General features: G+C 42.0%; 2 protein-coding genes across 2 annotated transcripts; both read right to left on the bottom strand.

Moving 5' to 3' along the window:
- Window positions 1–783: 783 nt before the first annotated feature.
- On the bottom strand, window positions 784–1,740 carry LOC143385672 (olfactory receptor 13C7-like). The gene has a single exon (XM_076841234.2). It carries the CDS (start codon window positions 1,738–1,740, stop codon window positions 784–786), a length of 957 nt encoding a protein of 318 aa, XP_076697349.2.
- Window positions 1,741–10,405: 8,665 nt separating this feature from the next.
- Window positions 10,406–11,362, bottom strand: LOC143390846 (olfactory receptor 13C7-like). The gene has a single exon (XM_076843292.2). The coding sequence runs from the start codon at window positions 11,360–11,362 to the stop codon at window positions 10,406–10,408; it is 957 nt and encodes a 318-aa protein (XP_076699407.2).
- Between the last annotated feature and the right edge of the window lie 3,708 nt (window positions 11,363–15,070).

The raw sequence follows: 15,070 nt of genomic DNA, 5'->3' as shown, positions 1-15,070 counted from the left end.
TCCATGTTAATCTGGCTCCAAAGTCCATAGTCTCAACCAAAAGGATAATTATAAGCACATGTGAGCCATTATTTCCATTGTCCAATCTCAGATCCTGAAGAGAGAGAGAAAACTGAGTTTGACCATCAGGATCTGGATGGCAGCAAAAAATCCTGGAGGGGAATAAAGAGATTCTGAATATAATCTTAGCATTGTAATGATTTATCTAAATGAAGAAAGCTAGAGGTTGTCTTCTTGGTCCATATTATGTAGAGTTTGACCAGTATTGACAAATTACTTGGAGAATTTGGCTAGGAACAGATGTGCTCTGTGTATGGTAAGAGAAGGAAAGTTACTCAAAATTGGTTTTAAGATATAAATCAGGAAATAATTAAAAAGAGAACAAAGAGGTTAAATGAGGTGATTCAGGATGTGTCTTTCTGTCCATCATTTTCCAAAATAGTCACTTGGCTTTCAGTTTAGGCACTAATTTAATGACTTTTTAACATTGTCATGCTGCCTATTGTAAAGTAGAATGAACAGAAAACAACATAAATGGTACCTATATGTGCCAACTAGTCTGTACAAGAATAAAAGAGAAGTCTATTTTTTAACAAAGCATTTTATTGCTTACTTATAAAAATAAATTAAAAATCGTCACTTATCCTTGATTCTAAGTGTAATCATCATTTTCATTCTAAAGAGTTGATATTCAGTCCTCAGTCACAGTTTGGAAAATATTGTGTGGGATCATTGAGCAGGTCTATGCTTAGCACAGATCATTTCCCAGGGGACCTCTCACCTTCATGGAGGGAAGCATTCCTGACTTACCAGTTTCTTTACAGCAATCTTCACATCCTTGTTTCTGAGGCTATAGATGATGGGGTTCAGCATGGGGGTCAATACTCCATAAAATAGGGAGATGAGTTTGTCTGAAATATCTTGCTTATCTGCTCCCAAGGGGTCCTTTGATTTGGGCTTTGCATACATGAAAAGAATAGTCCCATAGAAAATTACCACCACAGTAAGATGAGCAGAGCAGGTAGAGAAGGCCTTTCGCCGCCCCTCAGCTGAGGGGATTCTCAGGATGGTGGAGAGTATAAAGATGTAGGAGACAAGGATGAACAGAACTGGGACCCCCAGGAAGATCACATTGGCCACCCCCATGCTGATCACATTGATGGAGATGTCGGCACAGGCCAACTTTAGGACTGCCAAGATCTCACAGGTGAAGTGGTTGATGACATTGTCTCCACAGAAGGGCAATTGTACTGCAAGAGAAATCTGCACCAAAGAGTTGGTTCCACCAGCCACCCAGGAGCTGATGGCCATGGGCATATAGGCAGCCTTACTCATGATCACAGAGTACCTAAGGGGGTTGCAGATGGCCACGTAGCGATCAAAAGCCATCATGCCCAGGAGCACACACTCTGTGGCCCCCATGGCAAAGGAGAGAAACATCTGCACGGCACAGCCTGAGAAAGAAATGGGTTTCCTGGGAGTGAGGAAACCATCTAAAACCAGAGGAATGGAAGAGGTTGTGTAGCAGATGTCCAGGAAGGACAGGTTCCCCAGGAAAAAGTACATGGGCGTGCGCAGATGGGAGTCAAGGATGGTCACCAGGATGAGGATGCCATTGCCCAGCAGGATCACCAGGTACGTGAGCAGAATGAGCACAAAGAATGTTTTCTCCAGTCTTGGCTGATCTGACAGCCCCAGCAAGACAAATTCGGTCACAATGGACTGGTTTGCCTCTTCCATTTTAAACGCTCTCTCCCAATCTCAGGAAAACTGAGGATAGTGCACACATGTTTATTGGGATCAGTATGTTTAGAGATGAGGCCCTTTTATAGCTGAGTTGACTAGTAAAGTCACTGTAATGCTGTTAGTAATGCTTTCTCCAGAGCAATGCAGACAATTCTACTGAGCCTTACAGAGGGATTGCTTAAAGGGGTCATTGTGTATAGAATTCACTTTGGTCACTGTAGAACCATGGACCCAGTGTTTTAGAGAAAATCAACTACAATGAAATTTTCCTAGAACTTATAATTAAATTGACCCTTTGAGATGCCAACTTAGATCATCATTCAAAGAATAAAATCCACTATCTACTGAGGTTACCTTCAAAGTTAGGATATATCAGCTGGGTGTGATGGAGCACATCTATAATTATAGTGACTTGGGTGACTGAAGCAGGAGAATCTCAAGTTCAAGACCATTCCGGACAACTTAGCAAGACCCTATCTCAAAATTTAAGATAAATGAATAAATAGAGCTAGGGATATAGCTCAATGGTAAAAATATTATTGAGTTCAATCCTCTGTGTGTGTGTGTGTGTGTGTGTGTATCAGAATACATCAGTCAAAGCAGGACAAACATCCCCTGGAAATCTAAGCAACCATGATCTATGAAAAACCTGTAGTCAGTTCAGTAGAGTTAACACACTTGAAGGAAGAAATATGTGCAGCCCTTTATTTGGGTCTATGTGAAAATCATAAAAGAGGAAATTGAGGATGCTGCATTGTTCCCAAAATGACCAGGGAAGTGGACTCTCCCAGCTAGATCTGCCTGTCCCTGAATTGTCCCTGTAGTACACTTGAGGGCTTCAAGCTGTCACACTCAGAAATGTTGGTCTCTGACATCATCTCACTCACTTCTCTGGTCAAAGTCTATGAATGTTTAATAATTTTCTGATTCAGCTTCACTAGGAATCTTACATGGAGAGAACATAATGAGCAGAGGCCAGGAAGATTGGGGTCTACTTAGAATCTATATTTGTTACGTTGTCCATAGTACTGCAATTTCCCCAGGCTGCTCCAGACCCCTGAAAGAACAGAAATAGAATCCTCATGCCTCTCAGGGTGACTTTTGTAACTTTTTGACTGAACTATGTGTTTTTGGAGATGTTTTCTAAGTTACAACTTCTAAATCAGGTTCTTATATATCTGAGTTGACCATTTAAAGCCACTGTAATGCCATTGTCAAGTTTTTTCCACAACAAAGCAGATAATTCTACCTATCCTCACGAGAGCTTACTTGAAGAAGGTGCCCCATGTAGAGTGTACTTTGTGTCACTACAGAAGTGAGGGCAGAGTGCATTAGAAAAAAAAAAAAAGAGACCTCAAGCCTTGGCTTCTTGGGTTAAAAATGAGGCAACTGAAGTTCAGAGAAGATCACAAGTAGCCAGGTCAGGGCCAGGTGGTTCTTCATCTTCTCCCTAAGGATCCTTTCATCACCACTCTGATTCTTGTTCTTCTGTTCATGCCAGAGTGTTTCCACTGGGGATTAAAGGATGAATTATGAAGTCTCGGTCATTCTTGCTTTCCCTAAGACATTCATGAAAAATAGAGGTATCCCACCTTTCTCCAAGATATCTGTCTCATGTCAGCTGCACACGTTGCATCTGTGACTATCGTACTGTCTCTGGTAGAGGAAGACTGGGTAAGTGAAATCAGACACAGTTTGAAGCTATCCTCACGCATTTATCAGCAATCAACTGTAGGCACCAGGTGTATTGGGAGAAAAGAGATCTGTTTTCAGAGATATTAGTACTACTGACTGGAGAATCTAAGACTTGGCTGGAATGTTGCAAAGTAACTTGTCTTGAGAAGGGAAACCTCCCTCTCCGCCACTGTGTGACTACCCTCCATGAAACACTTCTGCTCTGAACACCTTGAGTTGTGTGGAACACACACCTCCCACTCTTTTTTTCAGGCAGCCTTGATTATTAGAAAGCTTGTTCTCAAATTGAACAGAAACTTCCTTCTTCTAATGTCATTCCCCATGTGTCCCCTCACTCTATCTTGTTCCCACACTAGACTCCTGGTGCATGCAGTCTCCCTGTCCACTATAAAGGACCTCCAGAGAAATGGAAGCTGGGACTAAGTACCCACCTTGGATTCCATTTGTCCCTGCATTCCACCTTTGCCCTTCTCACCTACCTGGAGAAGCTTTGGTGACAGAGAAAACAGGTCCATTGTGGAGATAAATCCATGATGCAAAAGTGAGCTCTCACATATAGAAGGTCTCATGGCAAGAAAGGTGCTAAGGCCTCTGGGATTGAGAAGTGGTTGATTCAACCCACCACCTCAATCATCCCTGGTCCTGTTCAGTCTTTGGAGGCTAGAAATATACAATAAATTCTGTTTAAGTGTCTTGGAACTGAGCAGTCCCTTCAAATTGCACCATAAGGTAAAGAAAATTTAGGATTGGCAATAGCTGGAGAAGCTCTAGCTCCTCGACTTCTGGGCTTCTTCATGCACAAAGCAAAACAAAAAGAAGGTCAACTCAAGGATCCACTTCCCAGCTTCTCCCGGCAGTCATACCTGGCCTGCATAGTCAGGTACTTTCTGTTCTTTGTCCTTTACTCTGCTCTCCAGAGGTTCTACCAAGGTGCTATGGAGTCATTTAGAGTTCTAGTTGTTTGGGGGCCAATTTTAATCCCAGAAGCAATTTAAAGTTTGGTGAAAGGCCTCACCGGAGTTTAGGGCCTGTGTCCCATATAAACCCAATTAGGAAGTTTAAGACAGGTCTATGTAAATCTTAACTCTAACTACAGAGGAATGTTTCTTAGAGGAGAAAATACCCCCCCACACACACACCCAGGCTTGCTGGTCTTCCAGGAAATAGATGAAATAACTCAGGTCTGACTGTGTCCTGACCACAATATTGTATCTTTCTGAGGGGGCTCTGCCTTTGTCTTTGCAAAGATAAGTATCAAAACAAGAAGGAGGTTTGCCAAGGCTGAGAGAGAGACATTGGTCACCCAAATGCTCCCTATGTAGCTGGTGGCCCTGAAGTTTCTCAGCACATCTCCAGAGCTGACCAAACCTGGCCTTATCCTTGAAAACAGGAGGAAGGGGGCATACTCCATGAGCCATGCTTTTTAGGTTTGAAATCTTCTGTTGACATATTCTTAAGTTGGGAGATGCACCAGTTATTAGAAGGAGAGCAGAAATGACAAGATCAGGGCTTCTCACCCCCAAAAGATGAGATGATTGCCTAATGCCCTAAACTTTTATGGGAGACCAGGAATAGGGAAGAGTCAGAGGAGAATGGTCAGATGCAAGGGCATCATGGAACCCTATCAGAAGAAGACATTATGGGGCATAGGGCCAGATAAAGAGAAGGCTGAATTAAGGGCAAAGTTTTACAACTAAGAGAGAGAAACAAACCAAATCAAAACAAGCTGGGTGTGGTGGCACTTGCCTATAATCCCAACTACATTACGAGGCTGAGGCAGAAGGATCACAAATTGCAGGCCAGCCTGGGCAACTTAGTGGAGACCCTGTCTCAAAAAAAATTTTTTTTAAAGGGCTGGGCATGTAGCTCAAAGTACATTAGATTATTAGAAAGCTTGTTCTCACATTGAACAGACAATTGTTAAAATCTAGGCAGGAAGACAATTGTTAAAATCTGGGCTTGATCCCCAATAATGCAAAAGAACTAAACAACCAAAAAGATAAAGAAGATGGAAAATAGAGGGTAGTATTTAAAACAGCATAGTAGACTGGGGACTAAAAGAATGTTTTGTCAAAACATCCTCTAGCTATCTCCTTACTCTGTGCCAGGCACTGGGGTGGTTACTGAGGTTGAGATAAACATGTCTTTCCTGTAATTGAAGTGTGTGTTGATTAGTGGACATGGAGGGGTTTGACTTTAACGTGGGACAATAGTATCAGTAGTGGCTCCATGTTGTTTTTATTTTGTGGGTGGTGGCGGGTAACCAGGGATTGAACTCAGGGGCTCTCGACCACTGAGCCACATCCCCAGTCCTAGTTTGTATTTTATTTAGAGACAGGGCCTCACTGAGTTGCTTACTGTCTTGCTTTTGCTGAAGCTGGCTTTGTACTTGGGATCCTTCTGCCTCAGTCTCCTGGGCTGCTGGGTTTACAGGCATGCGCCACTGTGCCCAGTGGCTCCATGTTTTGAGAACAATAGAATTGGCTTTAACCAGTATCTCTTTAACTGGCTTCCCAGATTAACTAATACTACCCATTCCCTGTGCAAAACGTATGACCCAACACCCAAATCAGGTGGCAGGCTTCCCAACACATCTGCTTAGTACTAAAAGAGGTGCTTTTGTTTGTTCTCAGACTGCTCTAGCCAATTGTTAATTTTATAGTTACATTAGTTTAATTTAATTTCTGCAAACTGAGCTAAAAAGAGGGTGGAAAGAGTTATTTTCAAGGGAACTAAGGTTGAATGCTTTGTATAAATTTATTAAAGGGAAGTTATTAAAATAAAGTGCTGTCATATCAAATGTCAGGAAGACAATTGTTAAAATCTAGGCAGATTCTGCATACTGATCCTTTTGAAAAATACTAACTTCCTACTCTACTTTAAGGAAATTAAAAACTGCAGACAACATGTCATGTTATGATTTACTTATGACTCCAACTAGTGGAATTATAAGCAAGAAAAAGCCCTCTCTGCATAAAAGATAGGCAATGAAGTCCAGCTATGTTTAAGCTTAAAATAAAATGTTCAAGGCAGTGGTTCTCAAACTTTCCGTTTTGAGTGGTTCTCAAAATTTAATCCCTTAATATTCTTCAAATATTTCTTTTCCTTTTTTTCTGCTCCTTCTGATATTCCTATTATGCATAAATTACACCTTTTTGTAGTTGTCTCATAGTTCTTGAATATACTTGTGTTTTTGCTTTGTTTTGTTTCATTTCTTTCTTTGCTTTTTAGGTTTGAAATTTTCTGTTGACCTATTCTTAAGGTGGGAGATGCTTCCTTAGCCATGTTCCATCTACTACTGATGACCCCATTGAGGTATTATCCACTTCAGTTATAGTGTTTTGGATATCTAGCCTTTCCCTTTTTTTTTTTTTTTTTAATCCTTAGGATTTCCATCTCTCTGCTTAGATTTTTCTTTTTTTCCCTTGTTGTCAACCTTTTCCTTTAGAGTTCTTAACATATCAATTATAGCTATCTTATAATTCCAACAACCCTGCCATCTCTGAGTCTGGTTCTGAGGCCTGGTCTGTCTTTAAACTATACTTTTTGCCTTTTGGCATGTATTGTAAGTCTTTAGCATGTATTTATAATATATGCTTAAAATAGGCCTTACATGCAGTAAATAGGCCTTAGTGATGTGGTGGTAAGATGTCCAGGGAGGGGAAATGTTTCACAATCCTAAAAACAGGTCTTAGTCTTTTAGGGAGCCTGTGTCTCTGGGCTCTCATCTTCACAAGGGCCTCTCAGTCCTCCCACGTCGCTCAGGTAGGACAGGATATTTAGAACTGGCTGGATGGAGTTGGGTCTCTAGTGAAATAGAAATAAACCAGATGCTATGAGAAACATGAAATTAGAACAGAAATCATGTGCCCCAGGAAGAGTCAAAGCAAAAGGTATGAGTAGCTAGGGAATCTCAAGGAATATCCACTGTGCAAACATTAGGAGTTACGAGTCCTTACAGGTCATATACCCATCAGTAATAATAACAACAATAACCGGAAGAATGATGGATGTTGTTTTTTAGTTATGTACCATGTGTTGGGCATGGTGCAGATATGCATTCTCTCATTTTAATTTAATGCTGGCAAGAAGTCAACGAAGTAGGTATTTTTATTTACATTACAGAAATGAGGAAATAGGTTCAGAAAGTTTAGTCATTCTACAATGCATACTTACATAAAAACGTCAAGTTGTATAACACATACACACACACTCACACACACAAAATATTTACTTGTCAATTAAAACAAATTTTTAAAAGATTGCTTGCAGCTGAGGTTGTAGTTCAGTGGTAGAGTGCTTATCTAACACTCTTATGGGAGGCCCTGGGCTTGATCTCTAGCATTGCGAAAAAATAAACAAATAAAAACAAAATAAAAAGATTGTCTATTGTAATGTCTCTTTTTTGAGTATAAAGCTAAATCATTTCTTCTAAAAAAAGAGAAAAAAAATGATGAGCTCTAGAGAACGTCTGGGCAGCCCCGAAGCCCCTGGTTGTCATGTACAAGGCCAGCTGCCGCCCACTATTTGCTCACATAAATCAATAAATACAATCATTTGTTTAAGCTGGCTCAACTTTGGGTTTCTCCTGCTTACAACTAAAAATGATTAATGAATAAAATTGATTAAACATGATCAGTCTCAAGGCCATTATGGCCAGAGAGGACACCAAATGTTATCACAGTAAAATGGGATGGTATCCATACTTTGGGTCAATGGGGAGTCCATTTGCAGCTTGGATCAAATAAGGAAGGGACAATTTCTGTCAGAAATATTGGACACTACCCTCCCCTTTGGTATAGCATAGAACAAAGGTTACACATTGAAGTAGAGGACTTAAGTATAGAAAAAAAGCTCTGGAGTTGGCCAGGGAGCAAAAAGATCAAGCCTTAGACAGAAGCAGCTCTAGGCAGGTAAGTGGTATTTTGCTAAGACCTGCTTAGTCAGAGATCTTTGATGACACAGAACAGAGAACCTTTCAAGTAATCCTTAACTGGGGCCAGGGGGTGAGACCCAGTTAGTATAGAATTATGGCGTACCTGCTGAGCAGGCTCAGGGGTTGGGAAGTTTCTCTTATAAGTGGATGAAGGGGAGGCAGCAAGCAAGTAGTGAACTTTGAATTGGAGTCTGGTGTCTATCAAAAGCAACTGATAAGGACTAGTATTAAAAGGAGGTAGGACACTCTGCTAATAAAAATGTCCTGGGTACTAATTATTCCTTTGTGAGAAGGAGATGGACATTGGCATCAAAGTTCTTTGTGCATCTTTGTAATCCTTACAACACCATTTTTTCCTTGTTAGACCAGGGGAAATGCACAGAGATCTCACTACAATGTGTGGACACAGCTGGTTCTCCCAAAGGTGTTATCCTTTCCATGGAGACTGGAAACAATCCCTGAAGATACCTAGTTGGGGACCATAGACTACCTCAGGCCTTGAGCTAAAATTTGCATGGTCTCTTAGGAAAAAGTTTCAACTCTCACTTACACCCGCTGCAGAAGTCCATCGGCCACACAAAACGTCCCATCTCTGAGCACCAAGTGGGGGCAAGAGAAAGCTAAAAGGTAATTGGGGAAAGGTACTTTACTGAGTACTTATATGCAAATTACTTTTCTAGGTGACACAGACAAATATTACCTGGAACTAGCAAGTCCCTCCTAAGACTGTCCCAAACCTGGACACTTTTACTTTTGAAGGTCCTAACTCATATCATGTCAAATGAACTTTTATCTCATTTCAATTTCATGGTAAATTTTAAATGTATTTTTCTATTTATGTTATTAAAATTGTTTGGCTTACAAGTGACTGAATTTACAATTCTATGCTTTCTCAACAAGTTTTATGAAAACACAGGAATTCTTGCAAAGTGAAATTAACCTAATTTACAGATTGTTTTAAAATAATGATGTATGAATATAAACATTTATTCATTATTAATGAGGCTGAGATAATGTGCCACTTAGTAGACATATAGATAATCACAAGGGTTTTTTTTTTTTTTTTAGGATTTTGTTTTGTTTTGTTTTTTGTAATTAGGTGCCAACATGTTTTCTAGACCGCAAACATCTTTGCCCTTAAAGAAGATGCCATAGAACTGATTACTGCACCCTTTCTCCCTGCTTATTCTCTGTGTAGAAGTTGAAACACTTATAAGTATGAATTAAGATCCATTCATGGAAGTGAAAATTAAAGGAATTTACTTTAGCAAATACTTTTTAGGGCGCATTTGTTTCTTTGAACAAAAGCAATTCAGTGAGCTTCTTTCCATGGGAATCAGGGTACAGGCCACGCCAGCGAAGGACCCACAGCAATGATATGAATGAAAACATGCTGTTCACACTTCTGGGCTGAGAATGTTGTTCCCTGTCAGAGGTTGAGCTCCCCAGATGCTGACTCTAATGGGGAAATTTTCCTGCAGAATGTTTACTGGAAGCGCTCTTCAGATCAACATCTACGGGAATGGGCAAAGGAAGTAGGGCTGTGCAGAGGGAGGACATAAGCCACCATGGGGAAGCTCTTGAGCTGGGAGGCAGGATGACTGGGTGAGGTAGTTCTCTTTAGCCCAGAATAACCCCGAAGACTTAGCTGAATGCTGTCAGCCACCCACATGCCCAGCAGCTAGGGTAACAAGTTCTTCAGCCCTACGTAGGGATGGGGATCTAGGCAGCACACCACAGCATTCACTGCACACTCTTACCATCCAATACTTCTTAAAGTTTAATGTGCATGCAAATCACCTGAAGGATCTTGTTAAAACAAAGATTCCAACTCAGTAGGTCTGCAATGGGCCCCAAAATTCTGTATGTCAAATAAGCTTCCACATGATGCTGACATTGCTGGTCCATGGGCCACACTGTGAATGGCATGGCTGTAAAGGCAGCTCTCCCTTCACTTAGATTTGCTTTGCATTGAGATTCTCAAGTGAGAGCCATCCAACTCCATGGATCATGAAATATATTCCACCATCACTGGGTGAAGCATTTCTGAGATACCAGATCCTTCACAGCAGCCTTCACATCCTTGTTCCTCAGACTGTAGATGATGGGGTTCAGCATGGGGGTCAGAAGTCCATAGAAAAGAGAGATGAGTTTGTCTGTGAGGTCCTGCTTGTCAACCCCCAGCGGGTCCTTGGACTTGGGCTTCCCATACATGAAGAGGATGGTCCCATAGAAGATGATCACCACAGTAAGGTGGGCAGAGCAGGTAGAGAAGGCCTTTTTCCTTCCCTCGGCTGAGGGAATCTTTAAGATAGTGGTGAGTATGAAGATGTAGGAGACAAAGATGAACAGAACTGGGACCCCCAGGAAGATCACATTGGCCACCCCCATGCTGATCACATTGATGGAGATGTTGGCACAGGCCAACTTTAGGACTGCCAAGATCTCACAGATGAAGTGGTTGATGACATTGTCTCCACAGAAGGGCAATTGTACTGCAAGAGAAATCTGCACCAAAGAGTTGGCTCCACCAGCCACCCAGGAGCTGATGGCCATGGGCATATAGGCAGTCTTACTCATGATCACAGAGTACCTAAGGGGGTTGCAGATGGCCACGTAGCGATCAAAAGCCATCATGCCCAGGAGCACACACTCTGTGGCCCCCATGGCAAAGGAGAGAAACATCTGCACGGCACAGCCTGAGAAAGAAATGGTTTTCCTGGGAGTGAGGAAACCATCTAGGACCAGAGGGACTGAGGAGGTTGTGTAGCAGATGTCCAGGAAGGACAGGTTCCCCAGGAAGAAGTACATGGGCGTGCGCAGATGGGAGTCAAGGATGGTCACCAGGATGAGGATGCCATTGCCCAGCAGGATCACCAGGTACATTGACAGGATGAGCACAAAGAATGTTTTCTCTAGTTTTGGGTGGGCAGAGAGGCCAAGCAAGATAAATTCTGTCACAGTAGACTGGTTGGATGCTTCCATTTCAAACTCTCTCTTTCCTCCCTAGGAATATGGAAGGCAGAAAAATACATGTTTTCTGTTTGGCTTGCTTGAGTCAATGCATGGGGATTACAGCATAACATCTTTATTATTATAGATAAATCTGAGATTCGACTTTATATTATAGATGATTTTTTTATTATACATATTTTATTTTATTATAGATATTTTATTATAGATAAATCTGAGAATTCAACTTTAAAAAAAAAAACAAGTTATCTACAAGCCAGGCTATGTAGTAGACTTTGGAAGAGTAGACCTTGGAAATTTAATGAAATTTAATAAAATGAAGAACACTTTGTGTAATTGATGATATTAATATAGCTAATGAAATGTCATATGTCTACATATGCTGTCTCCAGAACTTTGTAGGGAAGCAGGGACTTCTGAGTAACTCTTGTGTCTGCTGTAAAATTGGAGACCTTGGGCTGTCACAGCTCAGTGCCCCCTGTCCATTGAAGTCACAGGGTCTATTCCTCTGGATCTGGTTCCTTCTCACTCAGCAAGTTTCTCTTATAATCTGGCTTCCCACACTATCTTACATGGAGAGAATGTACTAGATCGAAAATACAAAATTACTTATCTCCCTAACAGTTTTATTTCTGGCGTATACTGCACTTCTTTGTGAGTTTAGTTAATGTACATCAGTTCAACTGATCATGACTCTCTTCTCTATGAAATCTGACCAAATTAAATTTCTGGAACCCCACCAAAGTCTCCAGAAATGTAATCTGGAGAGAAGAATTCCTCCTATAAGCACATCTGACTGCCTGCATCTTTGCTACTCCAAGTCTTGGCCAGAGAAATAGAATCTTACCTAATTGTTGGAGCCCACTCAAAATTCACAACCCCAGCTTGGGTTAGATGGGGCCTTGAGTCACAACCACATCAAATTTGGAAAGAAATGTCATCCAATGCCATTTGGAGGTTTTGCAGACATGTTCACATGCAAATCTGCTCAACCTCCCAGGACCAAAATCTACACTGGAGACTATCAAAATTCTGCTGCCAAAGAGATTCAGAAAACAAGTGTCATCAGACCTAGGGCACAATGACATGGAGCTGTATCCCTAATAGCTCCCCCAATGCTGACTGAAAATACTGATTTCTGGGTCCTTCCTTTGCAGATTGCCTTGGCAATCTGTTTTAATTTTGTTTGTTTATTTGTTTTATTTATTTTTTAAAACAAAAAGTTTCTATGTATGTCAGATGTACACCAGAAATCACTGACCGATTTCAGTCCCACTCAGTTTCAAGGTAGAGAAACTGAGGACAGGCGAAGGGTTTATACATGGTCCTGAAGAAAGGGGGCTTTTTTTTTCTAATTGGCAATGATACAATATTCAGAAGAATTTATCTCAAGCTATCAGGGATTAAGAGATGAAGCAGAATCTGAACTTGATAGAATTCTTACATATTAAACCAGACCAGTTCCTACCCACAGCACCAGGGATCCCCTTTCCCTAGGTGATTCTCAGCCTCAGCTGAATGTTTTGAACAGTGAAGGTTCCAGGAAAGGTCATTAGGAAACCGGGCTGTCAGAGTTCTTCAGAGATCTGAAATCTGCCTTTTTCCTACTTCTCTCTTTCTCCACTGGGCCTAAGTGTGCCTTCTGGCCTTGTGCAAAACAGACCTGTTCTTTTGTCACAGTTACAGCCGTCAAAGCTCTGGAAATAGTTGTCTTGTGGCCTGATCCATCCCTATTCCCAGCCCCCTCCCTGTACCCTTAGCACAAGACCTCTTCTTTCCATCACACCAAATGGTAAAAAGTTGGCCATGGCTAGAAAGAGTGGTCTTGTTGCCCGACCCACCTAGCACTCACCCAGCTTGGGGACCAATCCAGGCTGCATCTATTGCTCGCAGGCAAGCAGGCTAATGGAGCTGAGAGGTTGCTGGTTTACTGGTGTCAGGACAAGTAGCTGGCTCTAGTGTTACCTGTCCATCTGGATGTAACCTATCCATAACCTAGGATGCCATACAGAGCACATCTATCAGATCTACCCTGGGAATAACAGGGTGCACAATGATGACATAGTATTTACCCTTTAACTGTTGTCTCACTCCCCAATATCTCAGAATGACCCCGAGTGTAGAGAGGTCCAAGGTACAGCCACAGCCCCAGAAACCTTGCCTGACCTTGGGACTCAGTAAAACAAGAAGACGAGTCTGACTCTCAAGCCAGAGGCTCAACAAGGAGCCTCAGCCTGGAGGAGGCTGTACCCAGGGCAAGCTGGGCCTGGCATCCTCTTTTCTCTGGGCCCCATGCTGCTCTCCACAGGGTCCCATAAAGACTCTCTCAGGAACTTAAGGCCAGGTTGCTTTGGGGCTGGAAACTATCCCAGAAGCAATTTAAAGTTTGGTGAGTGATTCAGAAATTAGACATTACCCAATAGACCCAATTAAACAATGTTGTAAACCTACAAAAGCTCCCCTCTTACTACAAGAAAACTTCAGCTTAGAAAGTTTTCCAGTACAAGATATTCAGAATTCTCCTGGGCTTTATCACAATGATGAATTCAAAGTGGCTCTGTCACTGATTCACAAAGAGTCTAGAAGGGAAGAAGAGCTGGTCTCAGTGATCCTGGTCTATCCCAGGAACTCTGGGGTAGACCCATTCCTCAGCCACCCAAGCATCTTCTCCCCTCCATCCAGTGACCCAGTGACCCATCCATGGCCGTCTCTGTCTCTCACTGCTACTAGCCTTCCCATCATTCCAATCTCCATGCTCCACACATCTCATATGAACCTATGTACCTGGCACTAGAGAGTTAGTGTAGAAGGTGGACATGATGATCAGAAACAGATCTTTGTCTCTGGAAAACACCCAGTAGCGTGAAACTATCGATAAACCAAGGCATGACTGAGAGTACCACAAAGCTGTTCAGGAGGCTGGGCGCAGCAGGAGTGTGTGGAACTAGCCCAGGATGAGAATCACAGAGATTGAGGAGACAGTGACCCTAGATCCATTTAGAATTAAGAGGTTATAGGATTTAGAAAGAGATCTAGGACAGGATACACAGGAGAGAAAAGAATCAACAATGACTACAATTCCTGCTGGGTTCAGGACTATTACACCCAAACATAGCATCTTGGCATATGGAATGTTTTAAGCTGAATGAATTTGAGAAACAGCTTGGATCTGAAATGTCTCCTAAAGGCCCATCATTAAAGGCATGGTCCCCAACTTGACACTATGGTGAGGTGGTGGCAACTTTAAAATGTGGGGCCCAGTGGTTTGTCTTCTGGTCACTGCACCATGCCCTTGAAGAGGACAGTGGAGCCCCACCTTTTCCTCTTTCTACCTTTCTCATCCTGGCCATGATGCTCTGCCACAGGCCTCCAAATAGCAGAGTCAACTAACCGTGGATTGAAACCTCCCAAACTGTAAGTCAAAATAGACCACTATAGGGGCTGGGGATGTGGCTCAAGTGGTAGCGCGCTCGCCTGGCATGTGTGTGGCCCGGGTTCGATTCTCAGCACCACATACAAAACAAAGATGTTGTGTCCACCGATAACTAAAAAATAAATATTAAAATTCTCTCTCTCTCTCTCTCTCTCTCTCTCTCTCTCACTCTCTCTTTATAAAAAAAAAAATAAACCACTATATAAGTTGATTGTCCCAGATATTTTGTCACACAGTAATAGAAAGCTGAGTAACAAAAACAACATGTATAAGAAGGTTTCTGTTAT

This window comes from Callospermophilus lateralis, chromosome 2 (genome assembly GCF_048772815.1).
Source record: "Callospermophilus lateralis isolate mCalLat2 chromosome 2, mCalLat2.hap1, whole genome shotgun sequence".
Lineage (NCBI taxonomy): Eukaryota > Metazoa > Chordata > Mammalia > Rodentia > Sciuridae > Callospermophilus > Callospermophilus lateralis.
Note: the sequence above shows the minus strand (reverse complement) of the source record. Positions and strands in the feature narration are given on the sequence as shown.